The sequence below is a fragment of the Porites lutea genome, chromosome 6 (assembly GCF_958299795.1).
Source record: "Porites lutea chromosome 6, jaPorLute2.1, whole genome shotgun sequence".
Lineage (NCBI taxonomy): Eukaryota > Metazoa > Cnidaria > Anthozoa > Scleractinia > Poritidae > Porites > Porites lutea.
This window is the reverse complement of record NC_133206.1, coordinates 2388292-2403384: the sequence shown is the minus strand read 5'-3', so window position 1 is coordinate 2403384 and position 15093 is coordinate 2388292. Positions and strand designations below refer to the sequence as shown.

At 40.6% G+C, this 15093-nt stretch overlaps 1 protein-coding gene across 1 annotated transcript; it reads right to left on the bottom strand.

The window, feature by feature from the left end:
- Positions 1–222: 222 nt before the first annotated feature.
- Positions 223–6784, bottom strand: LOC140940947 (IQ domain-containing protein K-like). The gene is made up of 7 exons (XM_073389910.1): positions 6348–6784; positions 4666–4763; positions 3674–3726; positions 3392–3469; positions 2436–2520; positions 1852–1908; positions 223–914 (listed from the first exon to the last, which is right to left on the bottom strand). The coding sequence occupies exons 1-7, from the start codon at positions 6694–6696 to the stop codon at positions 822–824; spliced, it is 813 nt and encodes a 270-aa protein (XP_073246011.1). The 5' UTR covers positions 6697–6784; the 3' UTR covers positions 223–821.
- Between the last annotated feature and the right edge of the window lie 8309 nt (positions 6785–15093).

The following is a 15093-nucleotide window of genomic DNA, read 5'->3' as shown; positions in this document are numbered from 1 at the left end:
AATGTGTTGTCTTTCTTTGTGCACAAATGTTAAAAAACGAGCCTTTTTTTTTTTGTTCAGCTTTCTCACGACTTCTCGGTAAAACTCCTACCGCAGAGTATAGCTTATGTTGGGCGCTAGTATATGTTGACTTAACAATTAATGCGCAACTGGTCAAAGTTCAACAAAGTGTTGCCACTGCATTCTTTTCTAATTTTGTTTATTAAACATATTATACACCAGAATTTTAAGTGTTCATCTATATACAGTAAATAAGTGATTGCATCAAATGGTGTAAAGCGATGCCACTCCAAAAACCTCAACACTACAGAACCTCAAAACCTTGAGAGGCCTGCCTATAAAAAGCGGATTATAAATGTTGTGATTTAATTTTATCCTTGTTTTAATTCTTTTTCCTTTATTTTAACCTTCGTTATCATACATAGCTATATGCAATAGAGATATGAATAGAATTTAAACCAATGATAAAATTGAACCACAACATAAACATTCCGGCAGATTCTGGAACACTGGGCATTTCTTGTCTACAGACAAAAATTGGTTAACAAGAATAATCTCTCTTGAGGTAAAAATTTGGCTAAAATAGAAAGAGGCTGCTGATTGCAAGACTAGGACAGAAAATTAAGTTTGAACAAAAAGGCAGACTGTAATATTCCAAATTCAGCGCATATACAAAATAAGAACTTTTTGGTCAGAAGGAATACGGTTTGTTTAGATTTTTTGGAGATTTTGAAATTTCTTTCTAAAAAATTTGCTCAGCCGTTGAAATAGCTGTAATATGTCGCCATATTCAGATGACACTGATTGCACTATTTCGGCCGCTAAGTGATCGCCTTTTCCGTTTCTTCCTCTGCTTCTTCAACAGGGTGTTTCTTCCAGAAGTCTTCAACTTTAAGAAAAATGTCGACAGCTTCCTACAATCCCAGAATCATAAAAGGCAGTTTCAATAGAGCAGTAATCGTAATTATTTTAGGACTGGGAACAAAAAAACTAAATCAGTAGATAGTAAACATAGAAATAATAAGAAAACCTGATTTTCAAGAAAGTCATGTAGAAGGAGAACTAAAAACTCATGGGAGGCGTTTGAACTGTGATCTAAATTCATCAAGAGTACTGGTAGTTTATATTAGTTTTACTGGTAGTTTACATTAGTTTTTATTTGTAGTTTTAGCTTCTATTATCACCTTGTATTTTTTTAGTGTTTTAGAGTTGGCGTAATGTCGCTAGTGGATGTTGCCGACAAACCATATTTAGATTTAGATTTAGAAGAGATATGGCGACTGTATGATATCTAGCGGTAAGCTGTTCTAACGCACTGGGCTCTGCTACCGTAAAATGTGCACTTCATTTACAATCATCAGTACAAAGATGTGGAAAGGCAAGCGTACAATCGTGTTCTCACATATCTAGAATATCATACATCATAACTGCTGTAGTAGCTAGGTGTTGGTGGACGAGTTTCACGCAGTACTACTTCTGCAATTTTATGAAGCGCGTGACACGATCCTTCAAATTTTGAAGAAAGTGCCGTCAGACCCAGTCCATACGAGTCCCGCGTTGTTGAAACCGTAGTTTTTTCGTACCCACATTCGCCTGGACCGAGCCTTAAACCACCGAGGTTTAAAAAAGATGCTTTTTTGGTCAGCGGGTTCACGTTAGAAGGCCGATTCGTGTAAAAAAAAATGTTATAGGTTTCAAAGGTGGATGGGCCACTCAGGGAAAAATCCCCAGGGAGAAATCGGCAAACCAGGCATGAAAGAACGCGATGGACGTGATTTTCCCTTTCACCCTCCCTTTCCAACACCTGTCACGACGGCTAGGGCGTGTAAAAATATAAACAGATACACTTACATTTCTCATTTCTCTCTGGTATTCCCTTAATTCTTGAACTTCAGGCTGTTTGCGAACCTGTTATCAAAATGAGGACATTTTGATCCGGTTTGGGTACATAGAATGTATTTTAAAGGGCCTGACATGGAGATGGGGTAACTCAGGTAGGAGCGAAGGGAGACCCTCCTGTTTATGTATAATCTTTCAATTGATTTCAAACACGTTAACGTGATAGTTGAGGCAACACACTGGGGCAGGTTGCCCACTCTGCTGGGACAGGGTCTGGGACAGGGTAATTAACCCTCCCAGCCGGGAGCTAGTTATGTTTCAGTTGCTGTAACCCGAATTTAAAGTTTGCCGTTTGCCATAAATTTGAGTGTCCCAAAATTATCTGGATGTACGTAGGAGGTCTGGACCTCTACGACTTCACCCTGGACCTGTCACTAGTGCTAGAGTATGTTTTCGCATCTGTAATCAACAAGAGACCTTTTCACTAAAATATGAAGTTAAAAATTCTCCATGGGGGAAGAAAAGACATTTACTGGCACAAAAGAAATCCAACTTGAATTAACTTTAATTTGTTAAGCTGCTAGTTATTCACATACCAGATAGCCTCTGTAAAATGACTGAATGATGATAGCCGCTTCTTCATCGCTGAGTAACAATGAGAGTGGCAGTGGGGGACGAGGACTAAGACAGGAAAAAATAAACATATACACTAAGGATCAATTTTAACAAAGATATTTTTCGTTCAGGTGTAAGTACAATTTTTTATAATTACAACATGAACCTCCACTAAATGGCGAACCTCCCATAACAGCCTGTTCTTCCCCAGCAGAATTTCCACACATTTCCTCTTATATTAACCTTTCCTTAGTACACTTATGTTCAGATGCAAGAAAACTCGGAATATCAAATCAGACATAAATATTTCATATTTCTATGACTTGCGTTTAAGTGAGGATAAGGGCTAGGGATACTTAGTGATGTCTATTTATACAGGGCATTAACTTGCCATCCTGGCCCCAGTTATTTAAAAGCTGGATAGCGCCAGAAATCACTACCTAGTAAATAAGTATTAGGGAAAGCCAATTGCACTATCTGTACAGATTTATTTTGCGGATAGCACTACCCACTTTTTGAACAACTGGGGCCAGATCGGCCTTAGAGGCCACATCTCGAAAATGATCATTTAACAGGAAATGATGTAGAAACTGGTGCACAAGATCTCTGCACATATTACTATCTTGGAGCCTGGAACAGGCTGTTCTTGCTAGTACCACTTGGTGTCTGTTTTACTGACACATTTTGATTGTGTTGCACATTAATACCAGCTATCATAAGCATCTTTTTCTTTAAGTATTTTACCCTTTCCCACCCCTTCCCACCCCTCTGCAATAGCATCCACTTACCCCTCTCCCCAAAGTGGCCGTTATAAAGAGTTTTCATATTAGAATATTTTCCCAGTTTATTTGAAATAAGCATGAATAAACCAATTATTGAAATCAAGTGTACCATAATTTCTGGGCATAAGTACTTACAGTCACTTCAGAGAACTTACTTTTCTGCAAGTATTGCTCGCACAAAAGGAATGTCTTCAAGCACCACATTTGTTCTATCCTTGTATCTGGGGTTATTTCTGAGAAGAGAATAATGTAAACCAATATGTTCCATAGATTAGAGCTGTTTGATGATTTGTCATCTAATATGGCAAATTAAGGAGAAATGAGAATTTCAACACCTACATAAATTAAAATCATGCATTTTACCAAAACAATTTCCCTTGTCTTGTTACAAGATTTCACAATGATGGTGTTCAAAAACTCTAAAAGTGATAACAAACCTGAATAAGTACTCTGTAAGGAAGTCACATGCATTGAATTTTGTTCTTCTTCTCTATAGTGGAAAAACAGGTGGATAAATTATTAAAATGCATGTATATGCATTTCATGACAAAGTGTGAGGTACAGATGGCTGGAATGACTAAGAAGAGGTCAAAGAGAATTCCAAAAAGATGGGACTCTCAGAACTGTAAATAATATTATATTTAAGTGCTTTCAGTGTAAAACTATCTTTCAATCAAAATAATGCAATGCAGTCCACTGTGGACTGGCAATTCTACAATTTGATTGGAAAAGTTAAAAACTACTGACTTAACAGCGTGCAAAGAAAGTCATGTCCGATAGCCCAGGGCTAGTGGATTTTGCAATCAGTTGGGTTAACATTTCAAAATGGGTAACTTTGCTCCCAAATTTCTCCTCTAATACAGTTTGAGTCCTACTAAGGTGGCAACTTCAGGTGAATCAATCCCCATTCTATCTATTTGCTCTGACATCAAAGGGATCTGCTAGCACTCAATTAAATTTAACTCAGTTGGTAAAACCAAATTAAGCTTTCTTTTGCTCTACCGCCACTGCAGGGCCACAGCTCTTAAATCCTCAGCACAAATTCTGTTGGGCATCATGGATAGATCTACTGTGCAAAGTAAGAGCAGGTGAAAAAGCCAAAAGATCTCCTACCACCTAATTGAATAATAATGCTAACTCTCCTTTTTTAAATGGATTTACCCCAATTATTATAAATAGTTGAGTGCAGAAGATTGTGGCACCCAGTTCCCTTACTACAAACTAAACAAATGGTAATTTGTCTGTTATTGTATTTCCCTTTTATGTGGGTTCACAAATAAAAGTGTGCTGCATTTTCAGCTGATATTGGCTCTTCTATGCTTTGTGCAAGTGCACACTGGGACAAGTCACATGATTTACTCTCTGACTGCTTTGACATGAGCCGGCCTTAACAGTAACAGTACATGTAATTCTAGTGTAACAGACAAACCTCAAAGACTTTGTTTTCTTTAGCAGCCTTCAGCATTTGCTCAATTGCTGGTAAAAGAACTGGAAACAGGTAAGCCTCAAGATATTCTCTTGGGCTACCTGTTATCAAAAGAAAACGAAACAAAAATGTTAATAAAAATACATTACGAATTCTTTATACTTTTGATACTTGTTGACAGAGCAGAAAGCACAATCTTACAATTTGCTTTTCTTGCTCACTAATTTATAATTTCTGTTTTAAAATAATTAAAATAAGCAGGATAAGTAAAATATTAAAATATACGAGCCAGGGAAACTCTTTCAAGCTGTCCAGCAATTACATGTATGTCCATGAAACACTTTTGGTGTACTATCAGCCTGCAAGCAAGCTCCATCTCTCTTTCAAGTCACAAGAGTCAAAAGTCATGCTCACGTGAGCAACAAAAGATCAGTGCAAATGAAAAAGGAAAGCTTGCAACCATCAATGAAGGATTTTCATTGCACTGTTTTGACTGAAAAAAGGGTGAAAAATAATTTACATCCAGGTTATAAGCAATTCTTAGAAGTAACTGTCAAACAAATAGTAGGTCGAACATTCCCTTGAAAAGTAAAATTTCTGGAAATTTTAAAACCAGAGTAAATGGAACAGAAATTTCCTAGGAAACGCTTCCTAAAAATCCAAGAACTGGAAAAACTCTAAAAGCAAAACAGTCAAGAGAAAAGTCAGGTAAACAGAATCAAATGGAACAGAAATTATTGGAGGAACGTTAAGGGTCTACCTTGAATAATACTGTTCACAGTATTATTCGAATGTTAAACCAGAATGTACGATTTTCTGTATTTGGAAAACAACTGGCTTCCATGTAGACCTTGTCATGGTTTTCGACGCCATCTTGACGAGTAGGCAAACCCGTGAAGAAATTACAGTGTTTGTATGAGAATCTAATGTCGAATAATTTCCGTAAAACGGCTGTTTTAAAATTAATATATATGAACTGTAAAGTAAAGCTTCACTCTTAAGGATTCTACTGAAAAAATTTGAGGGCGTTACATGCGCTAGAAAACCTAAAACCTTTTTTCAAAATTTTCTATACATTTGTCTGTAAAAATTTCCCAGGAAAAATTGCAGACAAATATATGGAAAATCTAAAGCAAGCTTGTGGAGCAATTTAAGCACAGTGACGGTTGCCAAAATTTGTTGGTAAAATCCTTTGCTGTGTAGCTTTAATTTACAGTTCATATTTTTTTTCCAAAACAGCCGTTTTACGGAAATTATTCGACATTGGATTCTCATACAAACACTGTAATTTCTCACGCGTTTGCCTACTCGTCAAGATTGCGTCGAAAACCGTGACAAGGTCTATTCAACCTGTTTTCTGTTATTTTTAGCACCGATAAGTTTAAACACGACATTCATCCGTTATTATTGTTTTGATCTAAGATCCGTTCGCTTAAGGCTTTTTCACAATCTTCCTCTTGTAGCTATTAGACAGCCTCTCCACAGTGACCGCAAGATTTTAGGAAATAGGAATCATGCATGTCAGAAGGTGCCAATAGAGAAAGGAGTAAAGGACTGTGAAATGAAACGAATCGAATAAGTGGATATTTGTCCATGTTCGGCTCCTGCTTCTATTGTACCTGGTGGCGATGAATAAATGACGTCGAACACCTATGTTATAAAAGATTTTAGCTTTGTTGTCTTACTCTCTCTCGGGTCAGGTAAAGGAGGCGATTCTTGCTTTGGTGGAACCGGTTTCCTGTCCAGTAAAACATAACCAAAGGCCGCTGGATGGCTAAAAGAAGGATCGAACTCTGGAAACATGGAAGATCTCGTTGATGCACCATCATCCCCTTCACGAATTTCAGCGACAGATTCGGAGAGTTTATGCCCATAACGGCCAAAAAACACGGGCGAACTCTTCGCAGCATCGTAACTTCCTATTGACAACTGTTCCTCTTCCGAATAGTCCCTTTTGCTGCTAACTCTCGTTGCATTTAGTTCGAGCATCTCGCTAAAGATGGAGGAAGACGGACTACAGGGTGCCGCATACATTTTAGCGAAGAAAACTTGATTATTTTATAATTGACAAAATTTGAGTTTATCTTTCGTCCGCCATTTTGTCTAGGTTGCCAATGGTAACTCCCGCTGGCCAAAGTTGCAGTAGCCTGTGTACAGACCCCCTCCCCGCAGGAAAAATCGGAGGGGGAGTCTGTACACAGGCGAAGGTCAGGATGAAAAGGCAATATATTTGGGTTATACCAAGACAAATATCTAAATAAAAACATGAAATGCCGAAGGAGTATGCTCTACTTTGATGCCTCCCGGGCATTAGCATTTTTTTGTTGTTGTTTCCTCAGATGGGGACAGGAGCTCCTGATGGGGACACTTGAGCTGCCAAATGCCCCCCGTGGAGACGAAAAAGGGGCAAATGCCCCGTCCTCAATCAGCACTGCAGCTCTTTCTCCATAATCTCAGAGTTGAGTAATGCCACTTCAAACGTTTTAATCTGCGATTTTTTGCTTCCCTCGACGTTTGCCTTTGTATTAGTGTTAACTTTGGACATGGACAAGTTGGAGGAAATCCGTAGATACCACTCAAAAGAGCGCCTTAAAATTAGTAGCGTTTCTAAATTTGAACGCAGGGGGGGGGGGGGGGGGTTACGCTGGATTTTATCACACGGATGATCGAATGGGGGTAAAAATCAAAACCCCAAAAAATCCCTAAACCAAAAATTTAACCCCCCCAAAATCCCAATGATTAAATGATATAACACAAAAAATAGAAACATTCTAAATTATGGCCGGTTTTTGTTATTTATTCATCACACCATCTGGAGTAACAACCTTTTTCGCATCTGGTGGTCATGTTAACAATGCTCGAAACACCCAAGAACATATTAACACAGAAGAAAAACAAGTTTGCTTTTAATTTATTCCAGCGAACCTACAAAGCCAGAATACGTGGGAACTATCACCAATCTTCAGATAATTTTGAAGACCCAAACAAATCCCTACTTAAATCAAGCTCCCAAAACCCCAAAATGAAACATTTAAACCCCACACAACCGCAAAAAAAATAATAAAGCTTTAAATTGAATTTAAAATTTTCTAGAAAATAATTACTGAAACTCTTGTAATTTCGAAACTCCAATAAAGATCCCTTACGATGACCCAACAGATAAAAATTTCAGCCCTGATTTCTCCATCTTCAATTCTAAAAAAAACAGTGACTAAACTAACCTGAAATCAATTCCTAATTATTTCAACCTAGTCTAGTCTTAGTCCCCTGGGCGCTCCCCCTGGGCGGGTCTAGTCTTAGTCCCCTGGGCGCTCCCCCTGGGCGGGTCTAGTCTTAGTCCCCTGGGCGCTCCCCCTGGGCGGGTCTAGTCTTAGTCCCCTGGGCGCTCCCCCTGGGCGGGTCTAGTCTTAGTCCCCTGGGCGCTCCCCCTGGGCGGGTCTAGTCTTAGTCCCCTGGGCGCTCCCCCTGGGCGGGTCTAGTCTTAGTCCCCTGGGCGCTCCCCCTGGGCGGGTCTAGTCTTAGTCCCCTGGGCGCTCCCCCTGGGCGGGTCTAGTCTTAGTCCCCTGGGCGCTCCCCCTGGGCGGGTCTAGTCTTAGTCCCCTGGGCGCTCCCCCTGGGCGGGTCTAGTCTTAGTCCCCTGGGCGCTCCCCCTGGGCGGGTCTAGTCTTAGTCCCCTGGGCGCTCCCCCTGGGCGGGTCTAGTCTTAGTCCCCTGGGCGCTCCCCCTGGGCGGGTCTAGTCTTAGTCCCCTGGGCGCTCCCCCTGGGCGGGTCTAGTCTTAGTCCCCTGGGCGCTCCCCCTGGGCGGGTCTAGTCTTAGTCCCCTGGGCGCTCCCCCTGGGCGGGTCTAGTCTTAGTCCCCTGGGCGCTCCCCCTGGGCGGGTCTAGTCTTAGTCCCCTGGGCGCTCCCCCTGGGCGGGTCTAGTCTTAGTCCCCTGGGCGCTCCCCCTGGGCGGGTCTAGTCTTAGTCCCCTGGGCGCTCCCCCTGGGCGGGTCTAGTCTTAGTCCCCTGGGCGCTCCCCCTGGGCGGGTCTAGTCTTAGTCCCCTGGGCGCTCCCCCTGGGCGGGTCTAGTCTTAGTCCCCTGGGCGCTCCCCCTGGGCGGGTCTAGTCTTAGTCCCCTGGGCGCTCCCCCTGGGCGGGTCTAGTCTTAGTCCCCTGGGCGCTCCCCCTGGGCGGGTCTAGTCTTAGTCCCCTGGGCGCTCCCCCTGGGCGGGTCTAGTCTTAGTCCCCTGGGCGCTCCCCCTGGGCGGGTCTAGTCTTAGTCCCCTGGGCGCTCCCCCTGGGCGGGTCTAGTCTTAGTCCCCTGGGCGCTCCCCCTGGGCGGGTCTAGTCTTAGTCCCCTGGGCGCTCCCCCTGGGCGGGTCTAGTCTTAGTCCCCTGGGCGCTCCCCCTGGGCGGGTCTAGTCTTAGTCCCCTGGGCGCTCCCCCTGGGCGGGTCTAGTCTTAGTCCCCTGGGCGCTCCCCCTGGGCGGGTCTAGTCTTAGTCCCCTGGGCGCTCCCCCTGGGCGGGTCTAGTCTTAGTCCCCTGGGCGCTCCCCCTGGGCGGGTCTAGTCTTAGTCCCCTGGGCTTAATAGTTTTAGTAATATAAAAAGACACTTACCTTGTTTAAACTTACCTTGTTTAAACTTACCTTGTTTAAACTTACCTTGTTTAAACTTACCTTTTTTTACTTACCTTACTCGTTTGCTGTCTTCTTCTTGGTTTTTTTTTTTGGAATGTTTTAGGGGTATCTTTATGTAGGATATTTTTTCTAAAGTGTAGATCTTTTGTTTGTTGTTCGCATTTATGAATTTATTTTACGTATTAATTTTCAACGTGAATTTTGACCTAGCGCGCATACAACTTTCCATTGTATAAGCTAAATTTATAAATGCGAACCACGAACAATGTACGGAAATAGTCAATGACATGCACACACTAGTGAGTTGGCTGCATATCCTTTTTAAGGAAGATCGCAGTTCATTTTATTATAATATTCAAAGCTTTCCTTCTTGGCGAATTGTTCTGCTCTTCACTATTGGGATACCTGTCCAAAAAATAGAAAGTTTTATTTGTCGTTGTAATTACTAGCATTAATTCCTGCAGTTTTAAGAAATGGTTTCTCGCTACCATGTTTTTCACACCTATCCTACTGCCCCTCTGTTGACTAATTTTCTTTTCTGAACCGTCCCGAAGCAGTGTTAATTCTCCTCTGGTGCAAGCCAAGCCCTTTACGCTCTTTCCGCTAAGCAAGACACACTGCAAAATCTAAAGTACGTGGAAAGTCTTATCTAGAGTTTTTGAACATGTTGTCGAATTAATCTTTCTCGCGAATCACATTTATAAAACGAAATTTCTTGTGAATTAAACTAAAAATTACTTTTAGGAGACCACAAGAGATGTAGAAAGACTATATTAAAAGCAAACATTAACAGTGAACATGGACCGGGGATAAAACTGAAATAAAACAAACCTACTTCAGGCAACAACCAAAGATATATGCCTATACATGTTGTCCTAGTTTTGGTAGATTTTAGGTACCATGACGATTCCCAATCGAACTGAAACTTAGTGAAATCAGACAAGTATTAAATACATTCGCAAATCGGATCAGCACTTTTCTTATCGCCTGGGAGTCGTTTATTGGCATCGCATGCCATCAAAGGATAATTTATACTGAAACCGGATGCATGTATCTTATACGCGTTTAGTCCGTACAAAGGAACACTTCTTTTAAAGATTAAACTTGTAGACATTAACAAAAAAGGCCGACCCTAATCATCGCAACCGGAGTTTATCTTGTTGATGACACGTATAAAAGTTACAGTTTGTCGTTCCTGTTCAACATCCATCGAAGGAACATAGCAAAAGGACAGAAAATCAGTCGTCTTGATTTAATAAAAGAATAATTTCTTTCATCAACAAAAATTAACCAATGAGAATCGTTAAAGAAATTGCTGCTCTTAGCACCTTTTCGTCTACTTGATTTATTTTCAGCAGTTAACGTACAAGACAGCATAACGAACAAAACGCGAGACAACGGTTGAACTACGAACAAACCTGGCATTTTCGAGGAGGCAGAAGTGAATCTTGACTATCATTCCAGACCAGAGATCATCTAGCTGAGTTTGGTCTTCACTGCACCAGGGTAAGGAGGTTTCTTGCTTTACACAATTAAATCAAGAAGAAATTGTCACTCCTTTTATACACTCGCTAGATTAAAATTCAAACCAGCATGAGAAATGTTTTTGATAACTCTTTTCTTGGAGCTGTATGTGAGAAAAGCACGTACTCTTTGTTCAACGATGGTTAATCAACGAATAGATTGGTCACATTCAAAGAGTATGGTTCCTGGCGAAAATAAGGATACACATGGGATTTCGGGAAGATGTAATTTTAAATTCGATGTAAACTGCAAAAAGCATAAGCGTTGATTAGGCAGCCTGATTAGGCTTCACAAAGCATTGAGAAAAGCACGCACTCTGTTCATCAATGAAAAAATAACGCTTGAGTCGGACTCATCAGTGACTCATTCAGAGGGAAAGTTAGCCGACTCGAAGGAAATTTGACAAATTGATGACAAAACTAGCTTCGGAATGAATAGACTTCAAACTTGATGACTACCGTATTTTCACCAGCCCTGAGTAAATGAAAAAGTACTACGAAAGTAAAAGTAAGCATATAAACTTTCAAAACTTCCTGACAAAAATTGCTTGTCGAGAAAATCAAAGTCACTTTTATAATTTATCGCTGACCGCAAAAAAATTATTTTGACTCTCAACATTTGATTGCTCAGGGATAATTACCAATTTACAATCGATACAAACATCTTTTGAAAATCACTGCCGGAACAGAAACCAATCAGCAGTGGTAACGAAAACCGCCACCGATAAAACGCCTCTTGAACTCATTATCAGTATTTATCGCCAAATAAACAAACATCACAAAGGCACCTTACTGACATCACACACTCAAAATATGCCCCTATCATGCTAAATTCTCCATTATAATTAACATAAAACTGCACCTTTGGCCTTCCTTTGGCATAAGGACGTGATTGTGACGTAGAACTGGAACTTCTGTAACCAGGCGTGGTTGCAGAATGTGATCGTCGGGCTGGTTTGTGTCACATCCTTCGGGTTCGGCAAAGTTTTTATAAAACACAAAAAGTTATAGAAATCAGTTATACTATTATTTCCAATAGCCCCGCATTTTCTTTAACGGTATCAGATCGTTCGCCCAGACTAAGTAAATATTAGTCAGGGGCACCCAACGACTGTTTTCTGTAAAATATCTGTTCAGAGAAGCAATTTTGTATTACTCGAGGTCGGCTAAAAATTTCTGGATGACCGTTTCATTCATGTACAATTTTCGAAGCTTCTCTTATAAATTCCCTCCGATTTTCTTAAGTTTAATTTCAGTGTTCTCTGTTCTGAATGGTTTAATAATGTGAAATAGAAATGACATTGCAGCCTACAGACTGATCGTTCCACATTTTCAGCGTAAAACTCGATGTAAAGCACGCTTTGTGGCTTTTTGACCTAAAGAACGAGGTATACACATGAGTAAAGCTCTTGTTTCTACTCGTGGCCGTTAAAGACTCTTAACTAAAAAGTTTTAAATAGATCGTGGAACGATCTGACTATCAAGTGGAACGTTCTGGCTTGGAACGATCTGACTATGGAACGAAGGGACCGGATACCCCTTTAAAGTGTCAAATAAAGCCTTGCTTGAACAAGATCTCCGTTTGGAGGAAGGACCGCTAAGAAAACGCGAGGAGACGGTGAGAGGAAGACATGAAAAGAGGAAAATGGGGGAACGGGGGCCCGCTGCCTTTTCGCCCTCCTTAGTGCCTTGTTCGGATCGCCTCGCTCGCCGAGGTTTTTCTGTTCAGCTCAACTAGGGATACCAAGTACACTGAGAAAAAATAAATAAAAATAGAAAATTATTTGGTTAAGTGTATTTGCCCAATATTTCGGTTGGCAACACAAACCTTCAACGGGGGCTTAAAGAAAACATGAATGTAGATACCAGATGAGAGTTCCTAATTTAGCAAAAAGAAAATGATAAATTCATTTTTCATTTTTTTTTTTTAGCCCCCTTTGAAGGTCTGTGTTGCAAACCGAAATGTCAGGGCAAAAATAATTCACCGTTTTAGTTTTGCTTTCCTTCTTTCTTTTTCTATCACTCTTCCTGCCGTAAGAATCAGTTTACTGTTTTAAATTTAAAATTTGGCACTGAAGATGTTACTGATCCTGGTGCCCGTTTCTCGAAAGTCCCGACAACTTTTCGGGCCCGAAAAGCTGTTTAGTGTTTACAATGTTTGCATTCAAGATCAAAGTTTCCATAATTTTGAAAATGATACAATGAAATTATTAATTAACAAATCAAAACTGACCTGTTTGTGAGCTAGGAACTGTGTTACTATTCAACAGGTTTTGATTTCAGTAAAGATTTACTTCGGGCCCGAAAAGTTATCGAGACTTTTGAGAAACGGGCCCCAGGTCTACTAAAGATCCGACTGACCGTCACTGATTTGTCGCTGTGGTTTTGCCTTCACAAGCTTTTCTGATAGAAAATGATAAGCTAGTGAAAAAATGTCATTAATAAATTTAATCACATCTATTTATACCATGAGGTTCCAGTGTCATTGCTTTCTTAATAGACAGGCTGATTTAGAAACAGAATTGGAACGTCATTTGATGACTGGAAAGCCTGCGGATAGGGCTAAACTCAACTTCCGGTGCCCAGTTTGTCGCTCTTAGTCAAGCCAGTTGTTTGATTTGCGCGCGCCGTCGTCAACTGACGTTCCCGTTCGTCGCGCGCAACCTAGTCCCGAGGTCTTTACTTAAAGCCCTCGGGACGAGGTGCCTCTCGCGCCTTTCTAAGAGAGCCACGGTTTCCAAGGTTTTGTTCTAAAAGAAAACGGGGAACGTCGTTGATGGAATAATCGAGTTGGCTAAAATGTTCTGAAAGGTTAGATGCTCATACTATTGAACCTAGAGCGGCGGCGTTCACCAAAGCATCCATATTATGAGTTTCTTTTTAGTAGGAACACTTTCAATAACAATTCAAAAGTTTTCTGAGTGTTCTAAAAATAACATCCCTTAGTCACAATGAGGAAAATTGCGTTTAAGCCCCACCTACAAGGCGCCCAGTAGCTCTCGAAAAAATTCGGCTGCTTTGAATCAAACTGACGATAACTTCTTCTTTCACTAATTGTTTTATTCATGTCACAGCATGGAAATCAGATCAAATGAATTCGACAATAACAAATATTATAGTACCATAAACAGACCGTTGTAACGGCAAGAACAAGTAGTACGAGGGTAGGGTTACAATAATATGAATTGGGCAAAAACCTTCTTAAAGAGCAAAGTGTGACCATTTCTTATCAAATAAATAGAAAAATACGTTTCACTTCCTTTTGTACAAGAATCGCGCGTAATGATTTTCGAATTACAAGGTGAAATAAGTCTACCTAGTTGATAAGCATCCATGAACCATTCCAAATAAGAAAAAATAAGGCTATATACAAGCGGATACAATCGTTACATTAGTATGTACATAACAGATTAGATCACTACCACAGAGTCTCAAACTCATTAATAATTCACAAAGAGAAAACAAAGGGACGGTGGTTTAGGTATCGGATCTTATCTTTGCATCTCTCCCAAAATTATTGTTCATTTGAGAGCTATATCAAAAGTTCCCCTCAATGTCTTAAGGGGACATAAAATTCTCTTGCGTGTCGTTTTGAAGCAACTCTCACAGTCGGTGTCTGAAAATTGTACGAAACACTGTGTGTTTAGTTTGATTTATTACTTTCAATAGTAAAAAAATGCTATGTGCCTGCTACTGTGAGCATATGATTGCCATATTTCTTGACCTGTCTTTTACCACTGTTCTCGGCGAAGCATTTCCTACGATATTTTCGGGAAAACTGCACAAAAGAAAGTCGTGCAACTAATTGATGCCGTTAACGGAAAGAGCTCAACTATTAATATTTGTTGATTCTGAAGCAACAATAATTTGAAGCTCAAAGTTGCATTAAAGACGTCGCCCTAAAGCTAAAGCTAACCTGGACAAAATAATACTGAATTTAAGTCTATTTCCTAGGCTCAAGCCACCGTCTCGAGCTAGAGTTGGAATACTTTTGTAAATACTATATTCAGTTGATATTTTGAGTACGAACCAAAATGGGGCCTATCGCTTAACGTCCCCCTTTTTATTTTTGTTTTCCACCGTAGCTGTCATTCGCGGGCTGAAGAAAAAGTCTTTAATAAAATTCGATTGCTAAATATGTAATCTGGTTCATAAAGACCCAGGGGCAGTCAGTCGGGTCGAGAGAAACGGCACCACTGTCCGAGGATGTGAGCTGTTAAGAGGAATCTAACTCTGGAGTCTGTGGAAGAGAACATAATCGTGTAGTAGTGTTTCTTTTGCGATAG